Consider the following 27779-nt stretch of genomic DNA (forward strand, 5'->3'; position numbering starts at 1 on the left):
CTTTTAGTTGCAATTTTTTAAATAGGAAACTTCACCAGAAAGGTTTTCAACTCTTATTTAATTTCAATATGGCTACACTGCAATATTGCACCAGTGGTTGTAACGCTGATTTTTGATAAAGGAAAAGGTGACTTAAGGTCCACTTCGGTATATACTTAAAAGATACAATTGCGCACTTCTCAACCCAAATTCTAAAAACAGAAGTGTTTAAAGTTTTTTGAGCACTGACAACATGAAAATTTGGGGGGCAAAAAACATGTCCAGGGAAAGATTTACTGCACCTGGCATGGAGCTGAGGGCTCCTCAGAAAGGCCTCCTCCACACACTGGCGGGCTGAACAGCGGTAGCAATGATCTTCTTAACAAGCCACGGCTCCACCAATCACCTGATTGGACGTAGTTATGCTCTTCACAACAAGCCAGGGCTCCGCTGATCAGCAGTAAAGATCTTCTTCTTATAAGCCTGTCAATGTGGTCATCTGCAAGCCTGTCAATCTGATCATTTCACTATCAGCTGATTGGCAGAGCCCCAGCTTGTCATGAAGAACCATTATGTTAAATATTACGTTAGATCAGGGGTGTCAAACTCATGTCATACAGAGCCAAATAGCATTCATGATGCCTGCTGAGGGCCGAAGGTGATGTCATTACACAGGAAGTGAAGTCATTAAACAGGTCAAAAACACTCAGAAATAAACACTCTGTTCTCATGTAGGAATTCATTAGCTGCTAATGACAGGAGAGAAAATACACAAATCTTGATCATATTTCAAGATATAGGAGAGTCCAATTATCATATGGGCCACCCTTTCAGCAATGTCACCTCAGCATTGCTCAACAGCTGAAAGCCTGAGGGCCAGCTAAAAAGCTTCTGCAGGCTGCATCCGGTCCCAGGGCCTTATGTTTGACACCCCTGGGTTAGATTATATTCTGAATATCTATTTTTATTGTGTTTGCTTTACCCCATTAAAATGCCTTTTTATGCAAATGTGGCATGGGGTCACAGGTTACTTGGCTATTCTAAAAGGGGGTCTCGACTTGAAAAGGGTTGGGAAACACTGTCTGAGAGCAAGTACACGTTGAGAAACTCAGAAAGCTGTAGGGGTTGTGCTTCCTGTTACCCAGTGCTCCAATTCTTCCACCCCCATCCACAAAGGTTAATCCCTTTGCTTGGAATTTATATAAACGCATTCATGCAATCCCTGCAGTCACCCATGAAGCATCTTTGGAACCATCAGACTGTGTTCACAGAAATGACTCAGGCCACATTAATCATGTTTGCAGTAATTCATCACCTCCATGCTTCCTCTCCAGCGACAGATGTCACATGTCTGAAGATGTCTAAGCTGGGGACAAGATTGCTCCTTTTTTCATGCCTACTCACAAATTTTCTGACTAATCTGATTCATGCAATGCACTCAGTGATGATTTTAAAAAAAAGTTCTACGGAAGCCTGAGGAACAAGTGCAAAATAAGAATGTGCCTCAGTTCATTAGTCAGCTGAAGACGCTTTAGCAAGCAACATCAAACTTGAATGCAATTTGAACTAGCCCAGAGTTTCTCAATATTTATCCTGTGCCAGTGGGCTTAAACCTTTTTCAGGCCATGACCCCAATACATAAATAAAATATGAGACTGGGGACCCACTGTCAATCCTGCCCCCTCCCAGGACCCAAATGCCCCATTGCTGCTCACTCCCTGCCCCCATAATGCCCTCCCAGCACTTTTCATTGTAACCAAATATCCTTATTAGAGAGAGCAGAAAAAGTTACCATAAAGCCTGGCACTAGTGAAAGCTGTTTTAGCACAACTGCTAAGAACCTGAGCAGGACTGAGATGCAATCTCCTAGTATCTGAAGGAGTACACCTTCAGATACACCAAATGCCTCCTCCTTTAACTTGTGGTGCTCTACACCAGTGGTCTTCAACCTTTCTCATTCCTGTAAGTTGCCCCACAACTGAGGCTTTGTGACTCCATCAGGGTCCTAACCCCAAGGTTGAAGAACACTGTCCTACGTCACACCACACCACTTCACAAGGTCCACCTATTTGAAGTACCGCTGGAAGTAAATGGTGCTGACATCATCACCAGTTACTTCTGGGCTGGGAGGACAGATGCGACACGACAAACTCCAATAAGAGACTCGGGGTGAATGGGAGGTCTTTTTTGAGTGAGGAAAAGCATGCTTTGGAGCTCTGCCAGCTGAGCTTCTTACTGCTGTTTATTGTGTCCATTGAAATTCCTGGTCTCGCTGCTGGGCAGCAGGTGTCTAGGGGTCCCACAAGTACCACCAGACACCACCTCAAGTATTACGGGTGGTACCCATACCACTGGTTGAGAAACACCAATCCCCCATCTACTTCTACTCTCACTATCAGGGAGAAAGATATACAAATCTTTATATGATATACAAGAAAGATACAACCGATATAAGCTATAAGAAAGATATAACCAATCTGGGCCACCATTTCACATGCTATTATAACACATTTCTGACATTCCATACTTGTCCATGAAACCCCAAAGGCAGCTTAATACCATCAACTGCATGGTCCCGGTACACTTGGAAAGTGTATCTGTAATCTAAATACCATTTTCTGACTTAACTGCATTTTTTAAAAAATGCATTACATACCGAGAAACTCCTTTTAAAATAATAAGCAAGCAGGACAGGATTGCATATCACTGCTCTACAGTACACAGTGTTAGGAATTTGACCTAGGAGACCCAAATGCAAATCCGTATTCAGTGATGGAGTTTCTGTCCTTAGACAAAACTTTCTTTGGTCCTCCATTTTCCCCAACTGTAAAATGGGAACAGCAATTTAACCAATAAAAGAGCTATAGGAACAGTAGAAGTAATAATTGTTACGTGTTCAGAGATTAAGGCATTTTTGCCCAGCCCAGGTGTACACATTTGTACACCTATTGCATATATGCAACGTTGGGCAGAAATGGCTTAAGGCTGCAATCCCATACAGTACATACTTAACTGAGAATAAGCCCCATTGAACATTGGGATTTATTTCAGAGTAGATATGCATAGGCTTATGCTGCATGTTGCACATGACAACTAGAGATAAAGAAAGCTAGCAAAAAGGCTTATCACCCTTCTTGTATGGCTTTGGCTGCAATCCTAACCACACTTTCCTGAGAGTAAGCCCCATTGAACAAAATAGAACTTACTTCTGAGTTCTGGTTCTGATCCTGATCTCAGATCCTGAGTTCTGATTCTGAGTTCTGATCCTGGTTAGGATTGTGCCCTTTGTGAGTTAATTTAGGGCTGAACAGATCTATTATTGTGGGACTGCATATAATTACAGTGGAACTGGAAAAGGCACAGAAGAGAGTAGCCAAAATGATTGCTCTCACCTCCATTATGAGGAAAAGCTACAGTGTTTGGGACTCTTCAGTCTAGAAAAAAAGGTACCTGGAGGCTTAACTGAGACATATAACATTATGCAGGGGAATGGATAGAATGGATACAGGGATGTTCTTTTCCCTCTCACACAACACAGAACCAAGGGACATCCACTAAACTTTAGTGTTGGGAGAGTTATATCAGACAAAAAGGAAATACTTTGTCACACAGAATGTAATTAAACTGTGGAACTCCTTTCCATAGGATTTGTTGATGACACCTGGCCTGGATACCTTTAGAAGGGGATTGGACAGATCCAATGATGGGCATATCCAGAAAAAATTACAAGCCATGATGGGCATATGCAACCTCCTGGTTGTAGAAGTAGGTTAACTCAGAATCTTGTCCAGTTTTGTGTATCTCACAAAGGCCCACGTGATGCTTCTTGGAGCACACAAGACAAGATACTTGCGTCCTCTTGCCACTTCCTTGCATCTCACATTCAGAAATTGACTTTATAATTTGGAGATTGCATATAGTAACCTGTGATGGACTTTTCCTCCATACATCCGTCCAATTCCCTTTCAGGTGAAATGCCATCACCACACCATGGGGCAAGGACTTCCACAGAACAATCATATGCTGGGTAAACAAATATTTCCTTTTGTCTCCTCCAAGTCACCCACCTGTCAAATTTAGTGGAATTTACTAATATATGTAGTGGAATAAATGTTTAGAAGAGCTGCAAAACTGCATTAGAGACTGGGGGAGTGGCACTGGTGACACTCTAGGTGCTAGCCAATTGGCACTAGTAGTTTTTCACAATCAAACTGAAAAGAGCCAGTTGTTTCAGTTTCTCAACCTGGGACAGAAAAAGGAATGTTTGCATCTAACATAGTGAGAGAACTTTCAAACTAGACGGATCAATGGTCTGACTCAGTACAAAGGAGTTTCATATGCTATAATGCACATCTGTCCCCATTAACCCACATGGTTCATATAAAAAATGACTGCTGTAATGCCTGTGCTTGTACAAATGGCATCCAACTTCTTCCACTTTGTCAGCAATGCCTCTGATTGACACACTCCAAGTGGAGGAGTCCACGGAGGTCGGGGAGGATGTTGTAAGTACTCAGATTAGCAAAAGATTTACAGTAAAACCATGTTACTGCTTTGTTACAGATTTACAAATTGTTATGAAATCGCTGGAATTTAATCCTTGTCACAATGTAACATGTTCTGGGCCAAATTTTCAGAAACACAGAGCTGAACCTGGAACACTGATGCAGTGTCAGCATTGTGCTTGAAACAGCAGTTCCCAAACTAGTGGATTGTGACCCATCAGCCAAGGAAGCGCTTGTCCCTGCCCCTTTAAGGGGTGGGGAGGGGGGGAAGGCAGCAACGCAATCTCCAGGATTGTGCTGCTGCTGGAGATGGAAGGGTTTTGGGGTTTGTTTTTTTTAAAACTCACCAGCCTCCAGTACTGAACTCCAGGGGATCTGCTCCACACACATTAAAAATAGAAAAAATCAGGCACTTTGAGTTTTGCAACAAAAACCTAGAAGTTTTTTGCCCATTTTTTTCTCTATTTTTAACATGTTTGGAGGTACAGGGAGTCCTGCAGAGGGTTCCCCAGACCTGCCTGGAACTCCCAGGACTCCAGCGCTGGAGGCTGGTGAGTAAAAAAAAACCCTTCCATCTCCAGTAGCAGCAGGATCCTTGGGACTGTGTTGCTGCCATAGCCTCTTCCCCACATACACTTACAGTGCTTCCAACTCCTTTGCAGGAGTTTGGAAAGTACCTTAGAAACAGGTGCCTACCCACAAAATGCACATGGACAAATGCTTGCTTGCATCCGATGAACTTTTGCAAATACAGTATTCACAGGCCCAAATCGACAAGGGATTGAGTAAGTGATGATCATCAGAAAAACATCTACTTCTTTCAACTCTACCTCTCACTACAGCAGACTTATCAACACTCCATGGACCTTAACAAAGCTATGGCTGGTGACATACATAATCCAAAGGTCGTTTGCAGTAAAGGATGAAATTTGTATGGTGGTGAGATTACTAACAAGCCTATGAGTGTTTATTCAGAAGTAAGTCCAAGTAAGTTCAATAGGACTGGCTTCCACATAAGTGTGAATAGGATAGCAACTGAAGTCAGGGATCAGGTCACCCCCACATTGTCCTTGTGGGTCAAAATATATGATGATTAAGGCATTGTCACAAGTCCATTTGTGAAGTGTTTCTTTTAAATAGCAATCCGAAGGGAGTCCTCAGTTTGGATCAGGACTACAATGTGGATAGGTGTTTGCCCGCTCAAAGCAACCCTGACAAAAGTCATGCCTCTCCAAGCTGCTGTTTACCCTCCCCTGCACCACAGCTGCAGACCAATTTGAGAGCCACTGATTAAGAGATTTCCATTTTGTGTTTTGGTGATTCTCGTTTTTACATGTTCCACTTAGTTTTTATTGGGGAGGATGAAAATACATGTTCTGCCTCTTCCACATTCTTTATAAGTCAACAACAGAACATTTCCCATACATCCATCAGACTTTTGATAAGGATATAGGAACACTGGTTACTTTAACCACAATTTCTGCCCAGCCCACAGGTGTAGACATTTGATCCCTGTTGCGTATATGCAGTGTTGAGCAGAAATGGCTTAAATCATCAAAATAAATCAGACATAAAAAGTACCTTAAGCTGATGCATCCGTAAAGGAATGAGATCCAGAGCCATCCAAGGAAGAGGAAAAGCAGCATTAAGGGAAATGCAAACATAAACCAAGAGCCAAAATTCACAACATCACATCCTGGAAAAAAACTTAGAGAAGGAGAAAGCTCAATTAACATAAGGTGAGGAAAGGATTTTACATATGCATCATGTCATACACAAATTCCGGATGTGATCACTGATCTTTAATATCTTGTAACATACCAAAAGTAACTAAAGTTTCTAATAATACCCTCCCATAACTCTGAGGGGTAGGACATGGAGCACTGATCAGTGGCAGCCCAACTTCCCTGAATGCAGAAGGTCTCAGCATCTTCCCTCCCTCCCCTCCCCCCCCAATAAAATCAGGTAGAGAGTGATGGTAAAGGCCACTAGCTGAGCCCTGGAGACCTACCGCTAGCCAGTATACACAACAATGGGTAGATGAAACACTCAGTATAAACCAGCTTCCTGTGAGTTTCCTTCCTCCATACCTTTTTAGCTGTCCCAGAAGGAGGAGATTTGGTGCTGTTCCGGTCAGTGTTGCTGTTCCACCAATACTGGCAGAGTAAGGGATTGAAATGAGAAAACCTTTCCATATATTTGTCTTGAACTCTTCCTCCTTCCTTACATCTGCAGTTACTTCGATTGTGACGTCCTTTTCCTCTGTCAAGTCTTTTCTTTAAAACATTCCAAAAGAAAACATTTGAAACTTATTCTTTCCTCATCATTTAGGTTTATTTGTTTGTCTTGGTTTCCGGAGTTGGAATATGCACTGTGGTGGTTTTTACCAAATATATTGTCAAAAGGTTTTCTGTGGCACTGTAAGGCATTCTGGGGTGTTACCCAGCTGCCGCAAGACATTCTGGAACATTACCCAACTGCCGTAGTCACTGAAGTGGGTTGCAGTGCTAAAAAGATTGGGAGGCACTGCTATAGTGCACTGAGGGGTTAGAAGTCACAAGTGGGTCACACCCTGACTTGAGGTGTGACTTAGCAGTGGCATCACATTTTTTTATTTTGTTTGTCTACTTTATTCTTTTCCAACAGAAAGAAAAAGAAAGAAGATAATAAGATGCAAAGAGGACAAGCCTTCCGTACTTTTTAAAAGCTGTGTAAGAGAGGAGATTTTGGCAATTGCAGCTTTTCTTTCTCATGCATGATGAACTGCATCTGCCAAAATTCCTTCTTATGTGCAATTAATGAAGATAGTGGAGGCTACTCCTTGGTAGCCGATCACTCCAGTGATAAAAGCAGAAAGATGTACATGTATGATTAGTTAAAATTGTACATAGACATGTTGAACAATAAGAAAAAAAAACACGAACAGCCCAATCCTAACCCACGTTGGAAGAGGCAGTCCAGTAGGCCTGTGCTGTATCCAGCACAGGAATGGTGCTGGCTATGGCTCAGCCCAGGGCAAGGGGAATTAATTCCCCTAATGCTGGGTAATGCAGCAGCAGCCCCAATGCGGTTACTTGGATCTGCACCATGTAAAGAGGTGGCGCAGATCCAAGCACCCCAGCGCTGTGCCAGGTTACCCGGGGAGGAGTTAGGATCTGGCCTAAATGCCAGATCCTGGCATCACCCCACTCCTGGGCCCAGCCTGCCCACATGCCTGCCTGCCGCCCACCCTCCCACTGCCCTGGAAAACCCCAGTGCCAGCCTCCCTCTGCCCTCCCCAGACCCCCCGCATTAGCCTGAGTCAGCTGGGAAATATAGATTTTGGAAATATAGATTTTTTTTTTAATTTAAAGTTTCATACTACATACTACAGTCAGCTGGGGTGAACTCACCGGGCCTGGGGCTTGCTCTGGCGTGGGGAGGCTGGCGTACGTCCTTGTGTTGGCCTCCCTGACTCACAAGGAGGCGCAAACGTGCCTTACAGCACATTTGTGACATCCCAGGCCAGCGCAAGGAACTTGCACCAGTCCAAAGAGCACTTAGGATTGTGCTCTGAATGTCCATAAGAAAAAAATCTAAAAGCCACATTAGAGTAATACTTTTTTAAGACCAACTAAAATGACACAAAATCTTGAACTGAAACAGAGTAAATGGCAAGATACTACATTTTCTAAAAATGGGGGTACAGGCATAATTGTTTCTTCTTCATCCCAGAAGCCCCAAGTGCAACCTGATCAGCATCTTCTGCCTAGATAGGCTAATCAACACGAGTTTGCATAGCTTTTTCTAACCCCATCTTAAGACAGTTATAAAAAGCAGACCTTTGGGAGCCATTCCACTGGATTCAGCTCCTCTCCTCCCTGTCTGGCTTTTATGACCATCCAGTATGATGAAGAATTCTGAAGAACTGAAAAGCTAGCTGCTCAAGATTTTGTAGCATTTTGGTTGGTCCAACCAAAGGAGTTACAGTACTCAAATGTGGCTTTGGAATGGCTTTGGAGAGCCAGGGTGGTGTAGTGGTTTGGGAGGTGGACTTAGATCTGGATGATCCAGGTTCTAATCCCCCCTCGGCCACAAAGCTTCCTGGGTGACCTTGGGCCTTTCTCTTAGCCTCACCTATCTCACAGGGTTGTTGTGAGGACAAGAAGGAGGGGAGGAGCAGCTGTGTAAAACCACCCTGAGCTCTTCGGAGGAAGGACGGTATAAAAATGTGAAAATAAAATAATAAATGTATGGTTAGCACATTGACAGTGAGCCCCATGTTGTTCATTCCCAAAGGGATTCCCAAAGGAACAGCGCTAAGTTTTGCAAGGTGCCTCAATGTAAGCGAGGTGTAAGCTACCGCTTCTCCTCGCCATCAGAGCCATTCATGGCAGCAAGAGCAACACAGAGGCAGCTCCTCCACTTTGTTATTGATGCTGGGAATGGCTCTGATGATGAAGAAGAGAGGTAGCTAACATGGCATGTTGAGGCTCCTTGCAAAACTTAGTGCTGGGTTCCCCTCTAGGAATGCCACTGTTGTCCAGGTTGTAGTTAAAGGTAGGTTCCAGGTCTGAGAAGGTTGAAGACTAGTGCTATAGACCAACCCTCCTAGGAAGCTGGAAACCAGCAGAATCAAAATCAATTCCAGTTATTGAGATCATTCTAGCATACAGTGCTGACTTTGAAGGTCTCCTGCATGAAGTTTAAATTGGTTTGTCATGTAAACATAATGGCCAGAATGGGTTTTTTATTTCAAAACAACTTTTCCTTTTCCAGCATGCAGCAGCAACATTCACATGTTGTACAAAGAGTGCAAGGGAGGCCAAAAGTCACTTTCAGTGTCATGAGTGAAAGCACTCTTACATCAAGTGTTTGCATGTAAAATGAGTTCCACTTTCTGTCCCATGTAACACTCACATGTAAAATACTCCAGGCTCAAAAGTCCTAAAAGCATCACTTCTGAAAATCCTTGTGTAGCTCAAAGTTATGGAAGCAAATTCCACTGTGTTCAGTGAGTCTAACTCCCAGGTAAGCAACTCCTGATGCAGAGAAGGAATCGTTTTAGCAATTCTGGCCTTCTTTTCCAACTCTGCAATAAAATTTTAGCAGTAACTTACTCATCAGTATTTGCAAGAAGTTGCATCTCAGTTGGCACTATGTGAAGTTTATTCTGTTGCAAAGAAGCTGAAAAAGAAAGCAGCCAGCCATTAATGAAGAGCATCCCCCTCATTTCCATTCAAGGAAAACAGCTATGGGGTTCTCTGTTCCTTAAGTTACAGACCCCTCTGATAATTCAGAACATGCGTATTTTTGAGAAACTGTAAGTAAAGTATTTTTTTTCTAAAGCTTAACTGCCTCTGCTCCTGTGTGTTCATTGATAGCAGCAATGGCTGAATGGAGGAATTTATCATAGGAAAAAGTTACTTTGCTTGCTAGAACCCAGCCCCTTCTCCAACATATTACTGTATATATGTCTGTATATACATATACTGTATATATATATACTGTATATATAATGTCTTTCTGTTACAAGAGAATAATTCCCATATCTATGATTAGGTTGGGGCTCCTTGGACAGGGCGAACTCCAGGTTTTAGGAAGACTACTTTCCAAGTACTCCCTTCTACCTGGGTAGACTTGAGCAAGTTGCCCCATCACCACCATGGGTGGTGAAGGCCATGGGCACAGAGGTAATCTCAGGGAACAGCAATGTGCCCTTAACAGCTACCCGATGATGCCAACCCTTGACACCAGTCCTGTTTTGGGGCATGGGATTTCACAGCATAGGGGGCTTAAGAAGTCATCTATATATCTAGAGCAATTTCAGTAAAATGACATACTGGGCAGATTCAAGGACCTTAATTTTCACAAACACAAATGCCAACTTGATTCTTTCTCTTGAATTCAGAATACAAGTGAGTATTATTTGTTTACTGATAATACACATCAATGAAATACTTGATTTTCCTTTTTTTCACCAAGTATTTGTATACTACTGCATTTCCAATGGAAGGGATTGGGTTCACTAAACCCTGGATTGCCAGGTGCTCATATAATTGAAATAATGAGTGCTATTTTGTCCCTAGATTTCCCCATATACATTTTTTCCACTTGGAAAAATTGCCTCCTCTTACCCATTTCCCCACATAAAGATAGAATAATATGTGGGAAGCACACAGTGATCAAAATTTGTGGACTTTCTCATTCTGCTGTAGAAATGAACCAGTAGCTTTTATAATGTCATTTTATTCACAGGTTAAGCTATACTGATCCTTTTCTTACTGCAGGAATGCAAAAGACCACAAAAACAAAGTGTGTTTATGTTGTGTTGTCTTTGTATTTTTTTTTGTTTCTTTCCCTTTATTTTATGCCAATAAAGGTCTTATTGACTGACAATAACAAAGGGAAATGGATTAGAAAGAATAGTAATGCACTGGTGACAACATGGATCCCCTTTTCTTCCAGTGGCATTGCTAGGGTAGTGTGGGGGTGTCGGCCACACCAGGTGACATGCATGGGGGTGACACCACTACTGGTCAAAATTTTAAAATCTTGGCATTTTCAAACAATATTATCAAATTATATATCAATCGATGTGTAATTTCATGCAGAATGCAACGAAAAACTGTGTTGAAATATCTCTATTCTATCAAAAGTTATAGCCAAAAACCAACGGGGCAGGGCAATGGCACAACATCATTCCAATGGCCCAGAATGTTGCTCCATCCACTGCATAGGTCCATCATAGGGGTAATGCGCTAGCCTCCCGCACTGGGTGATGTGACACCACTGCTTTCCTCTCTTATTAGAATCACTGACATCACAAGTTGGTATGATAAAGTCATTGCTGCCTGCAATACAGGCAGTGACCAGGATCCAAGGAATTCCATGTGCATGCACAATGTGCGTCTACTAGTACAACGAGGGAGCAGGGGAAATTGCTAATTTTCCTTTCTGAGTCAGCCCCTATCACTTTAAAATACAGGTATTTATATATTGCCTTTCTTGGTCTTTATTCAAGACTTTATTCAAGGCAGTTTACATAGGCAGGCTATTTAAATCCCCGTAGGGATTTTTACAATTGAAAGAAGGTTCTATCTTCCAAGAACCACAACATTCAGATGTTTCTTTCTGATCTGGTTTCACATTCTGGCCTCCATCCTCCCACGCTCAGAGCAGATGGAATAACTCAGCTCAGCTTGTCAGCTGCTTCAAGGTTGCACGGTGCTGGTGGCCTCGAACTGGTGACCTTGTGAATGTTATCTTCAGGCAAATGGAGGCTCTGCCCTCTAGACCAGACCTCCTGCCCACTTTATTCACTTTAATAGAATACTTCTCCAGAGTTGGGAGGGGTTGATTTTATATTCACTCATCCAGGCCACTATCTTTTATGATCAAGACATTTCTTTTTAGGAAGATGGCTGTACTAGGAGTCCTCCAACTATGTGCTGTAAGTTCTTTTGCTATATCTCGCCCCCAAATTTCACAGGAGAATATAGGAAACATACTGAATATATTCATCTTCTGCAGTTGTAAGGCCCCTAATCTCACAGCAAAGATCGCTGCCTAAGGGCTTCCAGCCTCATTACCCAGTTCTGAAGGCTCTTGCTTGTTTGTCGTATTAACTCATTCTGAAATAGTTGGTGCCAGCAGCAACATCTGCTCCATCAGGCTGTGCATAGCATGATGCCACAGAGTTTGTGTGCGCAATCAACATGGGTGCACAGTTAGGTTAAATTGCCTCCAGAGATACCAGAGGAGGGAGCTGAAGCCTGAAGAATGGCAACTCTAATGCATGAGCGAGCACACTAAAAACATTTTTTAAAATCCCCCAAATTTCCCCCAAATTAGCAAATTGCAAAAAAGCAAATTAGGGACATCACAACAGTGCCTGAGAGACACATACCAAAAAGGAGACTATTCCTGGTAAATAGGGACAATTGGAGGGTATGCTTGGTGTGGGAGACAAGGACTGCCACTGGAAGGGAGACGTTATAAGGGCTACATGTTTGCTTAGCCCTTTGGCTACAAACTGATATGCTGTTATTCCTTGGCTATAACAGTGATTTTCAACCTTTTTCATCTCTGGGTGCCCTGCAACATGCAAAAAGCCTTTTGAGGCTTCTAGTGCGTTTTTAAAGAGTAACTCTGGTTTCGTTGGGAAACCGGAAGAACTCTTTAAGAGCATATCAGAAGCCCCAGAGGGTTTTTCACATCCTGTGGCGTGCCGTGCGAGGCTCTGTTATGCCTCGGAAGTATCCCCTTGTGCAGACGGTGTGATGCATGGGGCAGCATGTTGTGGCCTGTGCCCTGGGGCGCCATGGGGGCAGGTCCATTACTACCTTCTAGTCAGACCCCTGTGGCTGGAGCAGCCAGACCTCATTGGCATCTGTTACTTGGCTATTGGATAATCTGCAACGCCATAACAGCCCTGCTAGGAGGAGATGGCTGGCAACCCCACTTGTGAGTTTCTCTTTCAGATGGTGCATCCTGTGTCACATGCCAGAATACAATACATACATTTCCCAGGGGTCTTTGCATTTCCTGCTATACCTATATTTAGGGTTACAAGATACAAAGGGGGCCAAAGTGCCTATACCTTTAGCCATTGTATAGAAGAGGGAATTTTGACAGGTGCAGCTCAACATGGAAGCTTTAAAAAGCTGCGCTTGCCAAAATGTCTTCTTCTAGACAATGGTTAAAGGTACAGGCACTCTGACCCTCTTTGTATCTGGTCACCCTATCTACAGTCTCCCACTACTGGTCAGAAGAAAATAAGGTATATTTCTTTTAAAACACAGCAGTAATATTTCTGAGTTTCATTTACAATAGGGTACACTGAAATTCAACCTCAATACAAAGTTGGCTCCAGGATTGTGGTACTGAAAAACAAAATGACAATATAAAATGCTCTAATTTCAGAAAGGAGAAAAGGATATTACATTAGGGAAATTATTCCTTTATCACAGGATTAAAATAAATAAATAAATAAATAACTCTTAAAATGAAACTAAACTGAAAGGCCTGGATGAAATATGTTCCCTTATTTCCTTAGAACTAATGTATGTAATTTATCATGCCTCTCCTAGAATATGAATTTCCTTGCATATGTCTTCAGGGACTATATGTTTTATGTCACAGGGAACATCACGCCCCAGACAAGTAAATCATTGCATCAAGACAAATAACACCATCTGAAGGTGTGGGGTTGGGATAACAAGCACCAGGCACATAATTCAGTAATATATTAAGGCTACAGAAGAACTATCTTTGAATTGGAGGATTTTTCCAGTGTGCATCTCAGTGCAGGTTCCATTTTTTTTCTACAACTATTTGTGCATTAAAACTTGGGTTATCCAGGACTGGATCTCTAACAGGACTATGGTCAGATCACTATTGCTCCAAGTCAGGTGTCAGTATTGTGAAATTTCTCTTCCCCAGATGGGAAAGAAGGTCAAAGAAGAATAGAGCAGTCATTTTTAAGAGATGATAATTCAGAAATCAGGATTCTAATCCTCATGCCATAACTTCCAGAAACATCTCCTGTCTTACAACCAGTGAATATTTTTTTCTGCTGCCTAGAAAAACTCTCAGCTGTTGTGCATTTAAATGACTATCACCTCTGCAGACTGTGCAAAGAGGCACCTTTTACAATGTTGCCTCTCTTATAATCACAGGGTGAGAGCAACTTCCTGCCTACACCTTTTCCAGTGGCTACTGCTGGTGTCTCATTTGTGTTTCTTTTTAGACTGTGAGCCCTTATGGAACAGGGAACCATCTTCTCATTCCTTTTGCTATATAAGCTGTCTGGAACTCATTTTGAAAAGCAATGAATAAATATGCAACATATTAAATGTGCTAAATAATAATATGAATAATACTATGCATTTAGATTTCTCTTCCATGTTCAAAAGTTCAAAAAGCTTTGTGCCATTTCTAACCATTTCTGTTTTGTAGCAGGTCTGAAAATGTAATGCTCAGTTAGAGCAGACTCAAGGCTTTTGTGGGTCCACTGGCAAGAGGCTCTCTGCAGACACCCATCTGGGCCCGTAGACATTTGAGAAAAGAATATAACACTTGGTGAATGTGCAAACTCACTGCATAACCTGAGGCCAGTTACAAAGCATCTGAAATTAAAGGAAGAAGCTTCCAGGGTAAAACCTATTACATCCAGGTCACATTTCTCTTATCATACATTTATGGCAACTGTATTTGTCGATCACATTGAAGATTCCTGTTGTGAGTGCCCAAGGAAGAATGTGGCTCATGATGTCCTCTCTATTGCCAACTGTGTCAACTTCATTTGGGGAGGAAGATCCCCCGTCCAATCTCATTGCTACCATAGAACACCAATAGGGGTTTTCCTTTGAAAATCTGAGAAGTGACAAAATTCTGTCCTAAGGCATATCTAATAGTCTTGCTCTAATTTTGTTTTAAAACATTTATACCCCACCTTTCTCTTTGAAACAAAAAACCAAGGTACCTAACAATCAAGTTTAAACAATAAAATTCCAAGACGTAAATACAGCAAAGGCATAAATACTGTAGCAAAGGCAGCAAAAAGAAAGAAAGTTTTAAAAAATGAAAGCAATTTGAAAGAAAAAAGTCTTAAGCCCTGCCAGAAGGCCAGTAGGAAGGGAGTTCCATAATTGTGGTTCCACTACAGAGAAAATCCTTCCTTTTGTTGTTGCAAGCTGAGCCTCAAAAACCGGCAGCACCTACAAGAGGGCCCCCCACCACAAAGGCTGGCTGCCTCATATGGAAAAAGGTGGTCCTTGAGACATCTTGGCGCTAAGCTATAAAGGCTATAATATCAGCACTTTGAATTGTGCTCAGAAACAAACCAGTAGCCAATGCAGACAGGAGAGAAGCAGTTCAGCCAAATCAAAAGCTCTCTTGCCCATGTGCAACGGAAGTGGTCATATAGGGCTCTCAGCACCTTCTTCAGTGATTCAAACAGCCTTGACTCTTGTGTTGAGGCAGCAGCCACTGTTGTTTCACAAGAGCAAGATGAACACCATGCAATCCAGTTTTGTTGTGCAGGGAAGTGGAGGCAGCGGGAGGAGGGGGCACATGAATTTCTGAACATTTTTTGCATAGTATCCTAGTCACCATGAGACCAATCCTGCTCTATAATAATAATAATAATAATAATAATAATAATAATAATAATAATAATAATAATAATAATAATACAGGTATTTATATACCGCCTTTCTTGGTCGTCAGATTTCCTCCTGCAGCCTGGAACTAATATTTTTTAAAAGGGAAGTGTTGCAGCACTGTGAAGGCATGGGAGAATAGAATGTACAGCACAGCATTCCAGTTGTTGCCTCAAATAGAGGAGGAAGTGAATGGAGATAGGGAAGGTCAAAAGAGCGGAGGAAGCTAGTGAATGATTTGCTATCAACTGTCTTTATATGTTGGGGAGTACCAATCAACTATAGATACTAGGTTTTCTACATGTTTGTTTCTTGATTGCATGTCTTGCTCTTACATGGAACTCTTGGTGGTACCTCATCTAGGTATAAAAGACTAAGGGCGCAGTCCTAACCCCTTATGTCAGTGCTTTCTAGCACTGGCATAGCGGTGCCAATGGGACGTGTGCTGCATCCGGCAGTTGGATGTCACTCACAGAGGCCTCCTCAAAGTAAGGGAACGTTTGTTCCCCTACCTTGGAACTGCATTGCCCTTATGTCAGTGCTTTCCAGCACTGACATAAGGGGCTAGGCCTGCACCCTAAGAAGTTGTATACCTCATCAATATCTCATCTATACCTAGATATAGATGAGGTATTGATTAGGTATACATCTTCTTAGTCTTTCAGTGTCTGTTGGTCCCAGATCATTCATTGGGTTCACATGCTTTAAATTATTTTTTAAAGGACCTTTTAGAAAAGTTCATAAAATTGAGGAACTTAGGATATATTCCAAGATGATATCACCAGCATCATCCAACAGAAGTCAAAAGGACACTTGCAAACTTCGTCAATTGCCAAACAATGTACTCGTCTATTGCCAGACACTCTACTGTACAGGCATTTGCTGGGGAAGGAAAGAAAATGGCACTTTCCCAGCAACTCAAAACTGCTGTTTGAATGTTGAGGAAATGTGATTTTCAAACAATGTAACACTAGCAGGTTGAATGCAGATACAATCTCTTGCAACACCTCAGCAAACAATGACTTATACAGGCATGCATAAGCTACTGCTTAACAAGCTTTTGATTAATGAAGGACCGCCTTACTCCTCTAACTTTATTCAAGGCAGTTTACATAGGCAGGCATTTCTAAATCCCTCAAGGGGATTTTTACAATCATAGGTTCTTTCTTTCAAGAACCACACAACATTTCAGATGGATCTTCCTGGTCCGGTCTCACTTCTGGCCCCCAGTTGCATCCCACGCAAACTGACAAGCAGCTCCTTCATCTCTCACATGGAGGGCAGCCAAGACGCTTCTTCACTCACACCAAACTCAGCTCGGCTTGTCAGCTGCTTCAAGGTCTCGCTTTCGAGGTACTGGTGGCCTCAAACTGGCAACTTTCCAATGTTATCTTCAGGCTAACAGATGGCCTGAAGATACTCTCTAGACCAGACCTCCTGCCCTCTAGACCCAATTCAACTAGATTGGGTTGAATGTTCACTTAACGACCTAATCGCATAACAATGGGGATCAGAGAATGTATCGCCATTGTTAAGTGGCACATATCTGCATTTCGTCATAAAGGAAGTTAATAACCCTGAACTGAGCTCATCTGACCTACCTTGATTTTCCTCGGTCTCTCTGTGTATTTCTCTAGATACTTCCTTATCTCCAAACAGACTCTTCAGAACAGCAGTTGCAATTGGCAGCATCATAGCAGTAGAGGCTGTGTTACTCAGCCACATGGACAGAAAGGAAGTTGTCAACATCATGCCTAAAATAAGCCTGAAATAAAGAAAAAGAAGTCTAGCGGCCAGAGATTTATAGGGTCATTGACTGTTGTTGTTTCAGTTGAGAAAACCCATGCCAAGTCCTCATAAGACTAATCAGCACAAAGCTGCCTATGGTTATGTTCTGTAAGAAGCCCTAGCCTGTACAACTGGGATAAGTGCTAATCTGATTCTAACAGAAATTCTCCTCTTTCCTAGTGAAGGGGGGAGACTTAGGAACTTTCCACATGATTACAAAAAAAAACTCCTCCCCCCCCAGCACTAGACGAAAAGTGCAAAAATTGTAACCTTCCAAGGTGAATGCAGTCCACTAGTGGAGTGTCCATCATGGAGTGCCAAGTGCTTGACAACCCTGTTTCTGCAGCTCCAAGCATACAGCAAAGACAGAAGACTCATTGAGACTGCTTGATTATATGAAGCTGCCTTATACTAAGTCAACCATGGGTCTATCCAGCTCATTGTTCCCTGCAAGTGTCAGACACTTTTCCAGCCCTACTTGGAACTGAATCTAGATATATCTGTACTTGGGACTGAATCTAGATACATCGCTTCTTGGCCTTTTGGCTAAGATCAAGTGTAGATACATCTGTATGTGCTTTATCACTGAGTTATGGGCCCTTTATCTCTATGCTGCAACAATTCCCCATTCAGAATCCCTGCCATCTATCCATACTTACCTGGGGGTAAGCTCCACTGACTAGATTGGGACTTACTTTGGAGTAGACATGCATAGGCTCAGGCTCTAGGTCAGTGCCTATGGCAGAAGATGGAGTTCAAGCCTGACGTAAAAGTTGCAGATTAGCAAAGTATTTTCATTCTGGGCATTCTTGTAAATACTCTTTCTCAAGGGTCATTTCTCATTAATGCCCTATGTTAAACCACACTAGTAACTCTACTCAGAAGTTGGCCTCTGCCAGAGAAGCTATCTCTATGATTTAATATAATCTGTGGGAAATGACTCCTGAGAAAGGTTCAAGGATTTTTTTGTCCACTATCAGAAACTTGGCTTTTCATGGACATGATCTAGCCAAATGTAATCACTTAGGTTATGTTGGTTTCAATGAGAGAGTTAATCACTACAGTGCACTCCTAAGGATGCTTACTCAAAAGTAAACCCAACTCAAAGTAAGTGAACAGATGCCCAGCTGAAATCAGTAAAATGTTAAGGTACTGAACTGTGGCTAGAACATAACCCCAGTTTTCAGGTTTCTAATTATTGCTGATATACAACTGCTTGACTGCCTTCAATAAAATAAGCATGCTTAATATGTCAGGCAAACTGTTAGCATTTTAATCTGCACTAATGACTATAAATACAGATCAAGGTGGTGACATTATTCTGGATGAATGAATGCATATTCTGGATTAATTAATGCACACCATAATTAACATTTTTTATAAAGCATGATTTGTTAATGGGCATATAAAAATGCAGTGACTGAAGAAATGAAACAAAATAAACAATGGCTGTTGGGGAGTTGTCTGGCACCATGGGACTCAAGTCAGAAAATCTACAGATCAGTCACCAATCTCTTGCTTCACAGGGTTTTACAGATAATTCAAACCAGGGTGTAAAGGCCATAGGCCATAATCTTCATGGTCCTGAGACTCAGGTAATCTCAGCAGGCGAACACCATGCTCTTATCAATGTCTACCATAAATTTTCAACATCTGTTGCATTCACTTACCATTGAACAGTCGATCACTGTTAGAACTGTGTACATTGTGATAAAAGCACAGAACTGGATATATACAAAGGGAAGCCTATGGAGGTCAATTTACAGCCCAATCCTAACCAACTTTCCAGTGCTGATGCAGTTGTGCTAATGAGGCATGAGCTGCATTCTGTGGGATGGGAGCGGTCACAGAGGCCTCCTCAAGGGAACAAATGTTCCCTTACCTTGGGGCTGCATTGTAGCTGCATCAGTGCTGTAAAATTGGATGCGGTTGGGCTGTTAAAATAGGAAGGCATTCCTAATATTTGTGGAAGAAAGACTTCCTAATACAGTATTTCCCAAAATAAGCCTCGTTGAGTTTTATTGGGATTATTCTCAGGTGCTTACCAATGAGTCAGTCCTGCTGAAATCAGTGAAACTTCTGAGAATATAATTAATGTTCCTGTACCTTGTTTGAGCTTTGCAGGGTTTCTTTTATACCAAGCTTCATGCTTTAACCCCATTTTCTTTTTTGTTAGTCCTCTGCACTTTGTCAAGGCATCTTGTTGCTGAGAGATGCCACCTGACTGCCTGGTGGGAACGTACACACATGCATGCCCCTTCTAGGACTGTTATCTTTTGAAGACAACTGGGATACGCTCAGGTGATGGGATAGGGAGCTGATAAGGGAGCATCATATATTCAGCACAGAAACATTCACTGCCAGTGTAGACATCGCTATATGAGCAACCCAAACCTGAAAGACTAGGAGGTCCTTGTAGTAGGTACGCTTTGCCCAGTGCCTTTTTTCCAGCTTTTGATACACAGTCAAACCCAAGATGGGTCAGTGCTTTAGATAGTTACCTGGCTGGCTGGACTCCCACGAGCATGAGGATCCTCAAAGCGATTCTGCGATGCAGGTTCCATTCTTCAATGGCAGCTGCCATGATTAGGCCGCTCAAGAAGAGAAAGTTTGTGTCTAAAAAATACTGGGGGCAGACTTTGTTGGCAGGGAGGACTCCTAAGAAAGGGAAGAGGACTATAGGAAGAAGGGCAGTTACTGACAACGGCAGGGCTTCAGTGCACCAGTATATGGCCATCAGCAGGATGACGTAGAGACATTTTCCTTCCTGAATGGAAATCAAAAGAGAGAGAAAAAAAGAATATTATATATATAGTTCTTATAGCACTTGGGCATGTGCAAAGCCCTTTCTAATCTTTATCTTCATATCATCTCATTTATTCCAATAACAGCCCTACTGAGTAGAAAAACAAAATGTTCAGGTTTTCTTAAACAGATGGGGACTTGAGGTTGATATACCTATTTGACCAGCAAGGCAGCTGCGTTTGTTTATTTGACTTTATTGCCAGCTTCCTCACTAGGGCACAAAATGAGACGGTGGCATAGTCAGAGGGGGTGCAAAGCAATAAGTTTTGCAGGCGCCTGAATGCGCCGTGCAAGCAGCCCCTCCCTCCTCCCCTTCAGTCACATTCTTGGCGGTGGGAGCATTTGCCTCTGTTTTACTCCCACCACCCAGAATGGCTCTGAAGGAGAGGGGCCATTTTCATGCGTTCAAGTGCCTGCAAAACTTTGTGCTTTGCAACCCCTCCAGCTATGCCACTGAAGTGAGATATAATGAAAAAGAGACCACAACAATACAGAGTGTAGAAAGGACAAGGGAGTGTGGAGTGAGTGTATAGGAAGCATTCCGAACACGGAAAAATACACTCCCTAAATTGTATGTTTTGTTACTGTTATGAAAGACTCAAGCCATTTAGGAATTCTTTCTTGTCTGGGTTGAGAGTTACCAAAAGTCCTTTAAGATTCAAGGCATAACTCAAGATGGCAAAGCTCATTCTTGAGCATCGATAGGGGCATCACACAAAAGAATGGATCTGAGCTATTTGGGTCACTAAGCATAAAAAATGAACCCTAAGGAGGGCTGAGTGCTGAAGAATAGATGCTTTCAAACTATGGTGTTGGAGAAAACTTTTGAGAGTCCCCTGGAATGCAAGGAGAGCAAATCAGTCAATCTTACAAGAAATCAACCCTGACTGTTCATTAGAAGGACAAATACTGAACCTTAAATTCTTTGGTCATCTCATGAGAAGGGAAGACTCTTTAGAAAAGACCCTGATGCTGGGAAAAATTGAAGGCAAAAGGAGAAGGGAACGGCAGAGGATGAGGGTTAGATAATGTCACCGAGGCAATTAACATAAATTTGGACAAACTCCAGAAGTTAGTGATAGACAGGTAGGCTTGGCGTGCTGTGGTCCATGGGGTCACAAAGAGTCGATACGACTTAATGACTGAACAACAACAAGCATAAAAAGGTCGAATATTAAAGTCACCTATTGGCTCCTACCACAGTCAATAGTTAGAGGGGTGGAGGTGGAAAAGGACTATCTGTGGAGGAATGAACCACACAGTCAGAAAATACGTTAACAGAAAGGTAGTAGGAAAGAATTTGACCTAAACAAGGCAGTCAAAACAATACACAGAAACTGGGCTGGTAAACAGTTCTGGGAGAAGCGTGTGTATCCCTTAGTAATGGTGACAAATGTTTGAGAACACAGCACTGCTGCTGTTTCTACTCCAGGTATGAATTTCAAATGAAATCATCATATATTCTAAAGCAGGGGTGTCCAGGTTTTTGGCAGGAGGGCCACATCAGCTCTCTGACACTATGTTGGGGGCCGGGGGGGGGAAGAATTAATTTACATTTAAAATTTGAATAAATTTACATAAATGAATATATTAAAGATGAACTTATATGAATGAATGAAGGTCTTGCAATAGCTCAAGGCCTTGCAAAAAGCAAGGCTGGCTTTTTCTTTGCTGCCGCTACTGCATCACAGACATGGAAAAGCAAGCAGTGGAGGGAGCCCTCATCCCACAGCTCACGCGAGAGGTCAAACAGTCGCCCTCACTCTGAGAGCAGTTGTGTCAGGCCAGTGTGGGCTCCAACAAATCTCTGGAGGGCCAGAGGCTCATTGGAGACTGGGGGTTCCCTGAGGGCCGCATTGAGAGGCCTCGAGGGCCGCAAGTGGCCCCAGGGCCGGGGTTTGGGCATCCCTGTTTTAAAGCAAAGTCAATTGACATGAGTTGTCTGCACTCAAATCCCAAAGCAACACCCATGAAGACACCAGCTACATGATGCCAGATTTTTGCAGGCTAGCTGCTATGCGGGCCTACCGTGGGCAATTCAAACAAGGGTATAGCACTAAGGCATGGCTGACCGCCTGCTCTTTCACTTGCTCTTCTGGCTCCTACATTGGTACTCTAGATTTCTAAAGACTCATTTGAATGAGCAAGCTCATTTCCTGCCTTTCACGTTTACACTAAGGCTTTAGAAAAGCAAAGTCCATGCTGGGTGCCCCTCTGGGGGACGTGGCCAAAGTGCACTAGGTCCTATGGAAATGAAAGACAGATGTGAACAGCATCCTTTCCTAACTACCTTTGCTCTGAAGGGTGACACAGCATTTTTCTGACCATTTCCAGATCAATGAAGCAGGTCCGCACCACCCCTTTTCTTTTTCAGGAAGATGCTTAAAGTAAGAAATGTGTATTACTCTTGTCTATGTCCTGCTTCACTGTGAAATGGAACAGCAAAACAAGAATTTCATATGTGAATGCATCTTCTAATATCTTCTTCTTTTGCTAGGGTCAGCCAAGAGTGGTGGTCGTAAATTTCCACTGGGAAAATTTAATCCTGAGGAATCTTTCTACTGGCGAAATCTAACCCTTTCCCCTGCAGTGCAGCCCAATCCAAATTGCCCTCCCCAACTGCTACTTATCCACAGAAGGAAAAACATGCAACCCAATAAGAGACTTTTGATCTAAAGCTCACAACTTTTGGCAGCCAACCTGGCCAGTAAAGAAACAAATTTTCAAACAAATTTTGGAAAATAAATTATTATCTAACTTGATTAAAGTTCACATTATTTTTTACGACAATTACAAACTGTCTTACAAGTCTTGTGGTTGGGTTAATTTTCTAACTGTGAAATGACTGCCAGTAAAGAACAAGGCAGAGCCTCAGTATTTTTCCTCAGTTAATTACACAAGACATTCTTTACATAATCATTCCCTACTGTGACAATGGGACAAGGCAGGAATATTTCTTTATTCCATTCTTTCAAAGAAAACACACAATACCAGGGGATTTTCAGACTCAAAAGATGAATGTGAAATGAGGGGCTATCAGCAGCTAATGGTCATTGGATAATGCCCTCTTGCATGAGCAGGGGAGAATACCAAGAGCACAATCCACTATGTATTCTTCTGCGCAAGCCCCAAAACAAACACAAACTGCTCAAGAGCACTGCAGTAGGGCTTGTAATTCATGAAAGACTGCTATCTTGTCAGGCCCGAGATTAAATGTATGATGCTGCCCTATATTGAGCATTGTCAACCCACCAGAATTCGCCTGGAATCTCCAAGAATCAGCACCCATCTCCAGGTAACTGCTAACAGTGATCTTGAAGATTTTAACAGGTCCTTTGGGAATTGCATCATGTTGGGGGAAAAGTCTGCCAAAGCAGCTTCAATTAGAGGTGGCAACCATACCTGGTTGCTGAGCCAGACTGCTGGTCCATCTAACCCAGTACTGTTCACTGTAATTGGCAATTTCTCTTCAAGGTCATGGCCAACAGCCCTTCCCAGCCACGCTACAAAAAAATGCTGGCAACTGAACTTAGGACCTCCAACATGCAAAGTGGGTGCTCTAACACTGAACGTGACCTCTCCCAAGATTTTTTCAAGGGACACAGCAGAAATCTTCTCTCTCCTAGAAGCTCCGGTTTGGGGATCATCATATCTGGGAATGGTCAGGACTACTTTTACTTGACTCAGGACACAAGGACGTGTTATGAAATGAATTGGGCAATTGATATACTATCACTGGTTCCAAGGTTCGGTGTTTCTCTACATGACTGAGCAGCACAGCAATGATTTTCAAAACTATTGGCAATTCGAAATTGAGAATTCTGTGATGAAATATAGCCATGCATCTAACCATGATAACAGCACTACATAACTTGTGGCACCAACTCCTATAAAGGAATGTGACTCTGGTTATCAGGAATCCAATTCAAATGGTAGTAGTCTTTCTACTAAGTATAGTGGAAGGTTGTAACTCAACTTTATTTCTTTCAAAAGCACGTGCATTTATGAACAACAAAATATAACACCAATGTCATCCCCTTACTCCAGTGTCTCTCAGCGTTTTTTCCCCACTATACCATTTTGCATGGTCCACTAATTGGAAGTACCACCAGAAGCAATAGGCAATGATGTCATCACCAGTGTGATGCAAACAAACACCAGTAAGGGTGAATGGGAGGGGTTTTTCAAGCATGCAAAAAGTGTACGCTGGAACACTGCCCACCAAGCCTCCTATTGCCACTTGTCATACTGCATTGCTGGTCTCACTGCCAGGGATCTGGGGGTCTCATGCATACCACTGGACACCACCCCGAGTACCACTGGTTGAGAAATGCTGCCTTACTCTTTTTTGTAATTGGACATGTATGTGAGCCTTGAATGAAGCAGATTGCAATAATGTGTGATAATTACCATGTTTGAGGCAATTAATTCTGCGTAATTATAATGACTGGGAATGAGTGATTGCTAGAAAGAAAGCAGCAGGAAGGTAATGTTAGCCAGATTGTTCTTAATATATATTCTTCCTATAAGATATACTAGAACAAGGACTCTCAGTGCTTTTTCTTATATTTATTTTTATCTTATATATAATATCTTATATATAATATATGATATATCTTATATCATATATTTTAATATATATATATTAATTTTTTTAAACAAATGTGGTATTGGCAACCTTCAGTCTCGAAAGACTATGGTATCGCGCTCTGAAAGGTGGTTCTGGCACAGCGTCTAGTGTGGCTGAAAAGGCCAATCCGGGAGTGACAATCCCTTCCACACCGGGAGCAAGTGCAGTCTGTCCCTGATACATTGGATCACTGCTATGCTGAATGTATAAGTAATGATAATTATTAAGGGCCCAATTCGATCCAACTTTCTAGCACCGGTGCAGCCACAATGCAGCTCTGAGATAAGGGAACAAATGTTCCTATACCTTGAGGAGCCCTCTGTGACTGCCTGCCCAACACAGAAAGCAGTGCATACCCATTGGCACAGCAGTGCCGGCACTGGAAAATTGGATAGGATTGGGCCCTAAATCTGATTAGCAATGGTGCAATTTCTACATTTATGATTCCAGAAATAAACAAAAAGTACCCATATTTTTCCTCAGATTTTATCATGACAAAAATTCCCCTACTATAGAAACCTCAGAATCAATTTGCATAAATAAAGTTATCCCCTTAATATTTTTAGACAGCATGTTAGAGATAATCAAGAGTTATTAAAAATTAGGACTGCAATATGTAGTGATCAAAAACACTTTATTCATTTAACAACATGCTCCAATTAATCAAACAGCAGACTTTGTAAAAAAAAAAATGTTCACACAAAACTTTTCAACAATAGATGGAAAGATCCGCTTTGGAAGAGGTATTCCCTCTTCTCTCCTGCATGAGAGGGAATGCCTCTTCTACAATGGTGCCCGATATAACCTATGGAAGCATTATCCAAAAGTACAGTAGGTTTTCTTTTCTTTTTTCCCTAAAATATAAGTTATTTATATGGAAAGGTATGCAAATCAGAGCGCAATCCTAAAGTTGTGCTTAGCTGGTGCAAATTTTTTGCGCTGGCCTGGGAGGGTCACAAGCATGCAGAATAGCACGTTTGCGCCTTCATGGAAGTAAGCCGTGCTGGAAGTAAGCTGTGCGCAGAGGTGCACTGGCCTGTGGAGGCTGCATCCAGCCTCTGTGGTGACAGGAGAAGGTAGGTCTGCGCCAGCTGAGCTTAGCCGGCGCAGGAGTCTGGGGGGCTGGGCAGAGGGCTGGGAGAAGGCGTTTCAGGGCAGGGGAAAGTTGGGTGGTGGGCAGGCCTGTGGTTGGGCAGGTGGAGAGCAGGAGGTGGGACCAGAATCTGGCAGTTATGCCAGATCCTAGCCCCTGTTCTGCACCATCTCATCAGATGGTGGAGATCCAAGTAGACCCATTGGGGCTGCTGCAGCTCTCCCTGGGGTAAGGGGAAAAGTTCCCCTTGCCTCGGGCCAAGCCTCAGCCAGCCCCAAACTTGTGCTGAATACGGCCCAGGCCCACTGGCCTGTATGTTCCAGCGCAAGTTAGGATTGCGCTGCCCATTAATTAACATGATTGTGTACTCAGCTATTTTTACTCAAGAGACAGCCTCATACAAGTACATTAAACAAGTAGATTACTGCCATTCTCTACAGAATATGACCATATTCTATGAATATAGAAAATGAGCGTGGTAATTTTTTCTGATAGACCTATGGGCTCTGACTGGGCAGCAGAATGCATGTTCCATTGCCAGAGACTGCTGAAAAGTGCTGAAAACCACACTGCCAGGACATCACCAGGAAGGCTCGAGCCTCCCTGCCTGCATCATCAGCTCTCTTGCCACCCATTGGAGCAGGAAAGTCACCCATCAGGAGGGACGGGTGGGAGGGTGGAACAGGGACGAGGAGGGGCAAAACCAGGTGGGGAGTGACCAGGGCAAGAAGGTTGTGGGTGAATCTGGTAGCAATGGGTGCACAGACTTTACTCCCCATTTTCACTGCCTTCCCACACCCCTTCTCTCCTCAGACTTGTGTTAGAAGAATTGCTAGTTACAGGACAGGAGACTTACGCAGAGGTAAGGGTTAAATCCTCTTCCCCTGCTGAAGTCTCCCAATCTGCCCCCCCCCCACACACACACACAATGGACACATCATGCCCATTTTTGGCATGGCAGCACCAGCGGGGGACGGGACAGGATTGGACATTCACAGTCCAATCCTAATTTGCAGTGGAGCAGGCAGGTCAGCAGGTCTGCACTGCATCCAGCACATGTTTGGGGTCAAAAGCTGCGCAACCCAAGGCAAGGTAAAATCTTTCCCCTTACCCTGTGTCACACTGCAGTGGCCCCAATGGGCCTACTCAGACCTGCACCACCTGACAAAGTGGCACAGATTCAAGCAGAATGGAGCAGTCAGGGGCCAAGCTGTGGTGCCCAGGAACTGGGTCAGGATCCAGCATAACTGCCGGATCCTGGCCCTGCCTCCCATTCCCCACCCTCCTGCCCCAGAAACACCCACTGCCCACCCTACCCCATTCCGAAACACCTCCTCCCCACCCTCCCCATGCCCCCCCACCCCATGTCAGCCAAGCTCTGCAAACTTACCCCACTGGGCCTGGATCCAGTGCAGGGAGGCCAGCGCAATGCCTTGCACCAACATCCCCGACTCCTAAGTGACTTGCACCAGCCTAACTCAGGGGTTAGGAATGCACCTTTAGTCAATTAACCTGGAAGTTAAAGATGTAATCTTGAGTATATTATTTGCCTTGATCTTGAGACAAATGGTTTGAATTGCAAAGTTCACCCATGCTGGAGCTAAGGACTGACCAGAGAAATAAAAGAGGTGGAACTTGTGGCCCTCTATATGTTTATAGTTTTCTGAAAAACAATTGCTTAATTGATTCATGGTACTGACCACAAACAGATTGGGTTAGTCAACAAGCCTTCACACCACACAGCCTGAATGGGAACAAAGTACATTCTGCCTCTTGGCTCAGTCAAGAAACAAAATGGATCAAGGAAGACATCAGTCATACCATCTGTCCTGGGG

At 43.0% G+C, this 27779-nt stretch overlaps 1 protein-coding gene across 1 annotated transcript in view; it reads right to left on the bottom strand.

The window, feature by feature from the left end:
* The window catches only part of SLC13A3 (solute carrier family 13 member 3), a 64768-nt gene that overhangs the window by 18340 nt on the left and 18649 nt on the right, over positions 1 to 27779 (bottom strand). The window contains exons 2-6 of the mRNA XM_066624703.1: positions 19918 to 20183; positions 17230 to 17393; positions 9584 to 9650; positions 6575 to 6760; positions 6066 to 6191 (exon numbers count right to left, since the gene is read on the bottom strand). Coding sequence (XP_066480800.1) covers positions 6066 to 6191; positions 6575 to 6760; positions 9584 to 9650; positions 17230 to 17393; positions 19918 to 20183 — 809 coding nt within the window. The remainder of the gene's footprint in view (positions 1 to 6065; positions 6192 to 6574; positions 6761 to 9583; positions 9651 to 17229; positions 17394 to 19917; positions 20184 to 27779) is intronic.

The sequence above is a fragment of the Tiliqua scincoides genome, chromosome 4 (genome assembly GCF_035046505.1).
Source record: "Tiliqua scincoides isolate rTilSci1 chromosome 4, rTilSci1.hap2, whole genome shotgun sequence".
NCBI lineage: Eukaryota > Metazoa > Chordata > Lepidosauria > Squamata > Scincidae > Tiliqua > Tiliqua scincoides.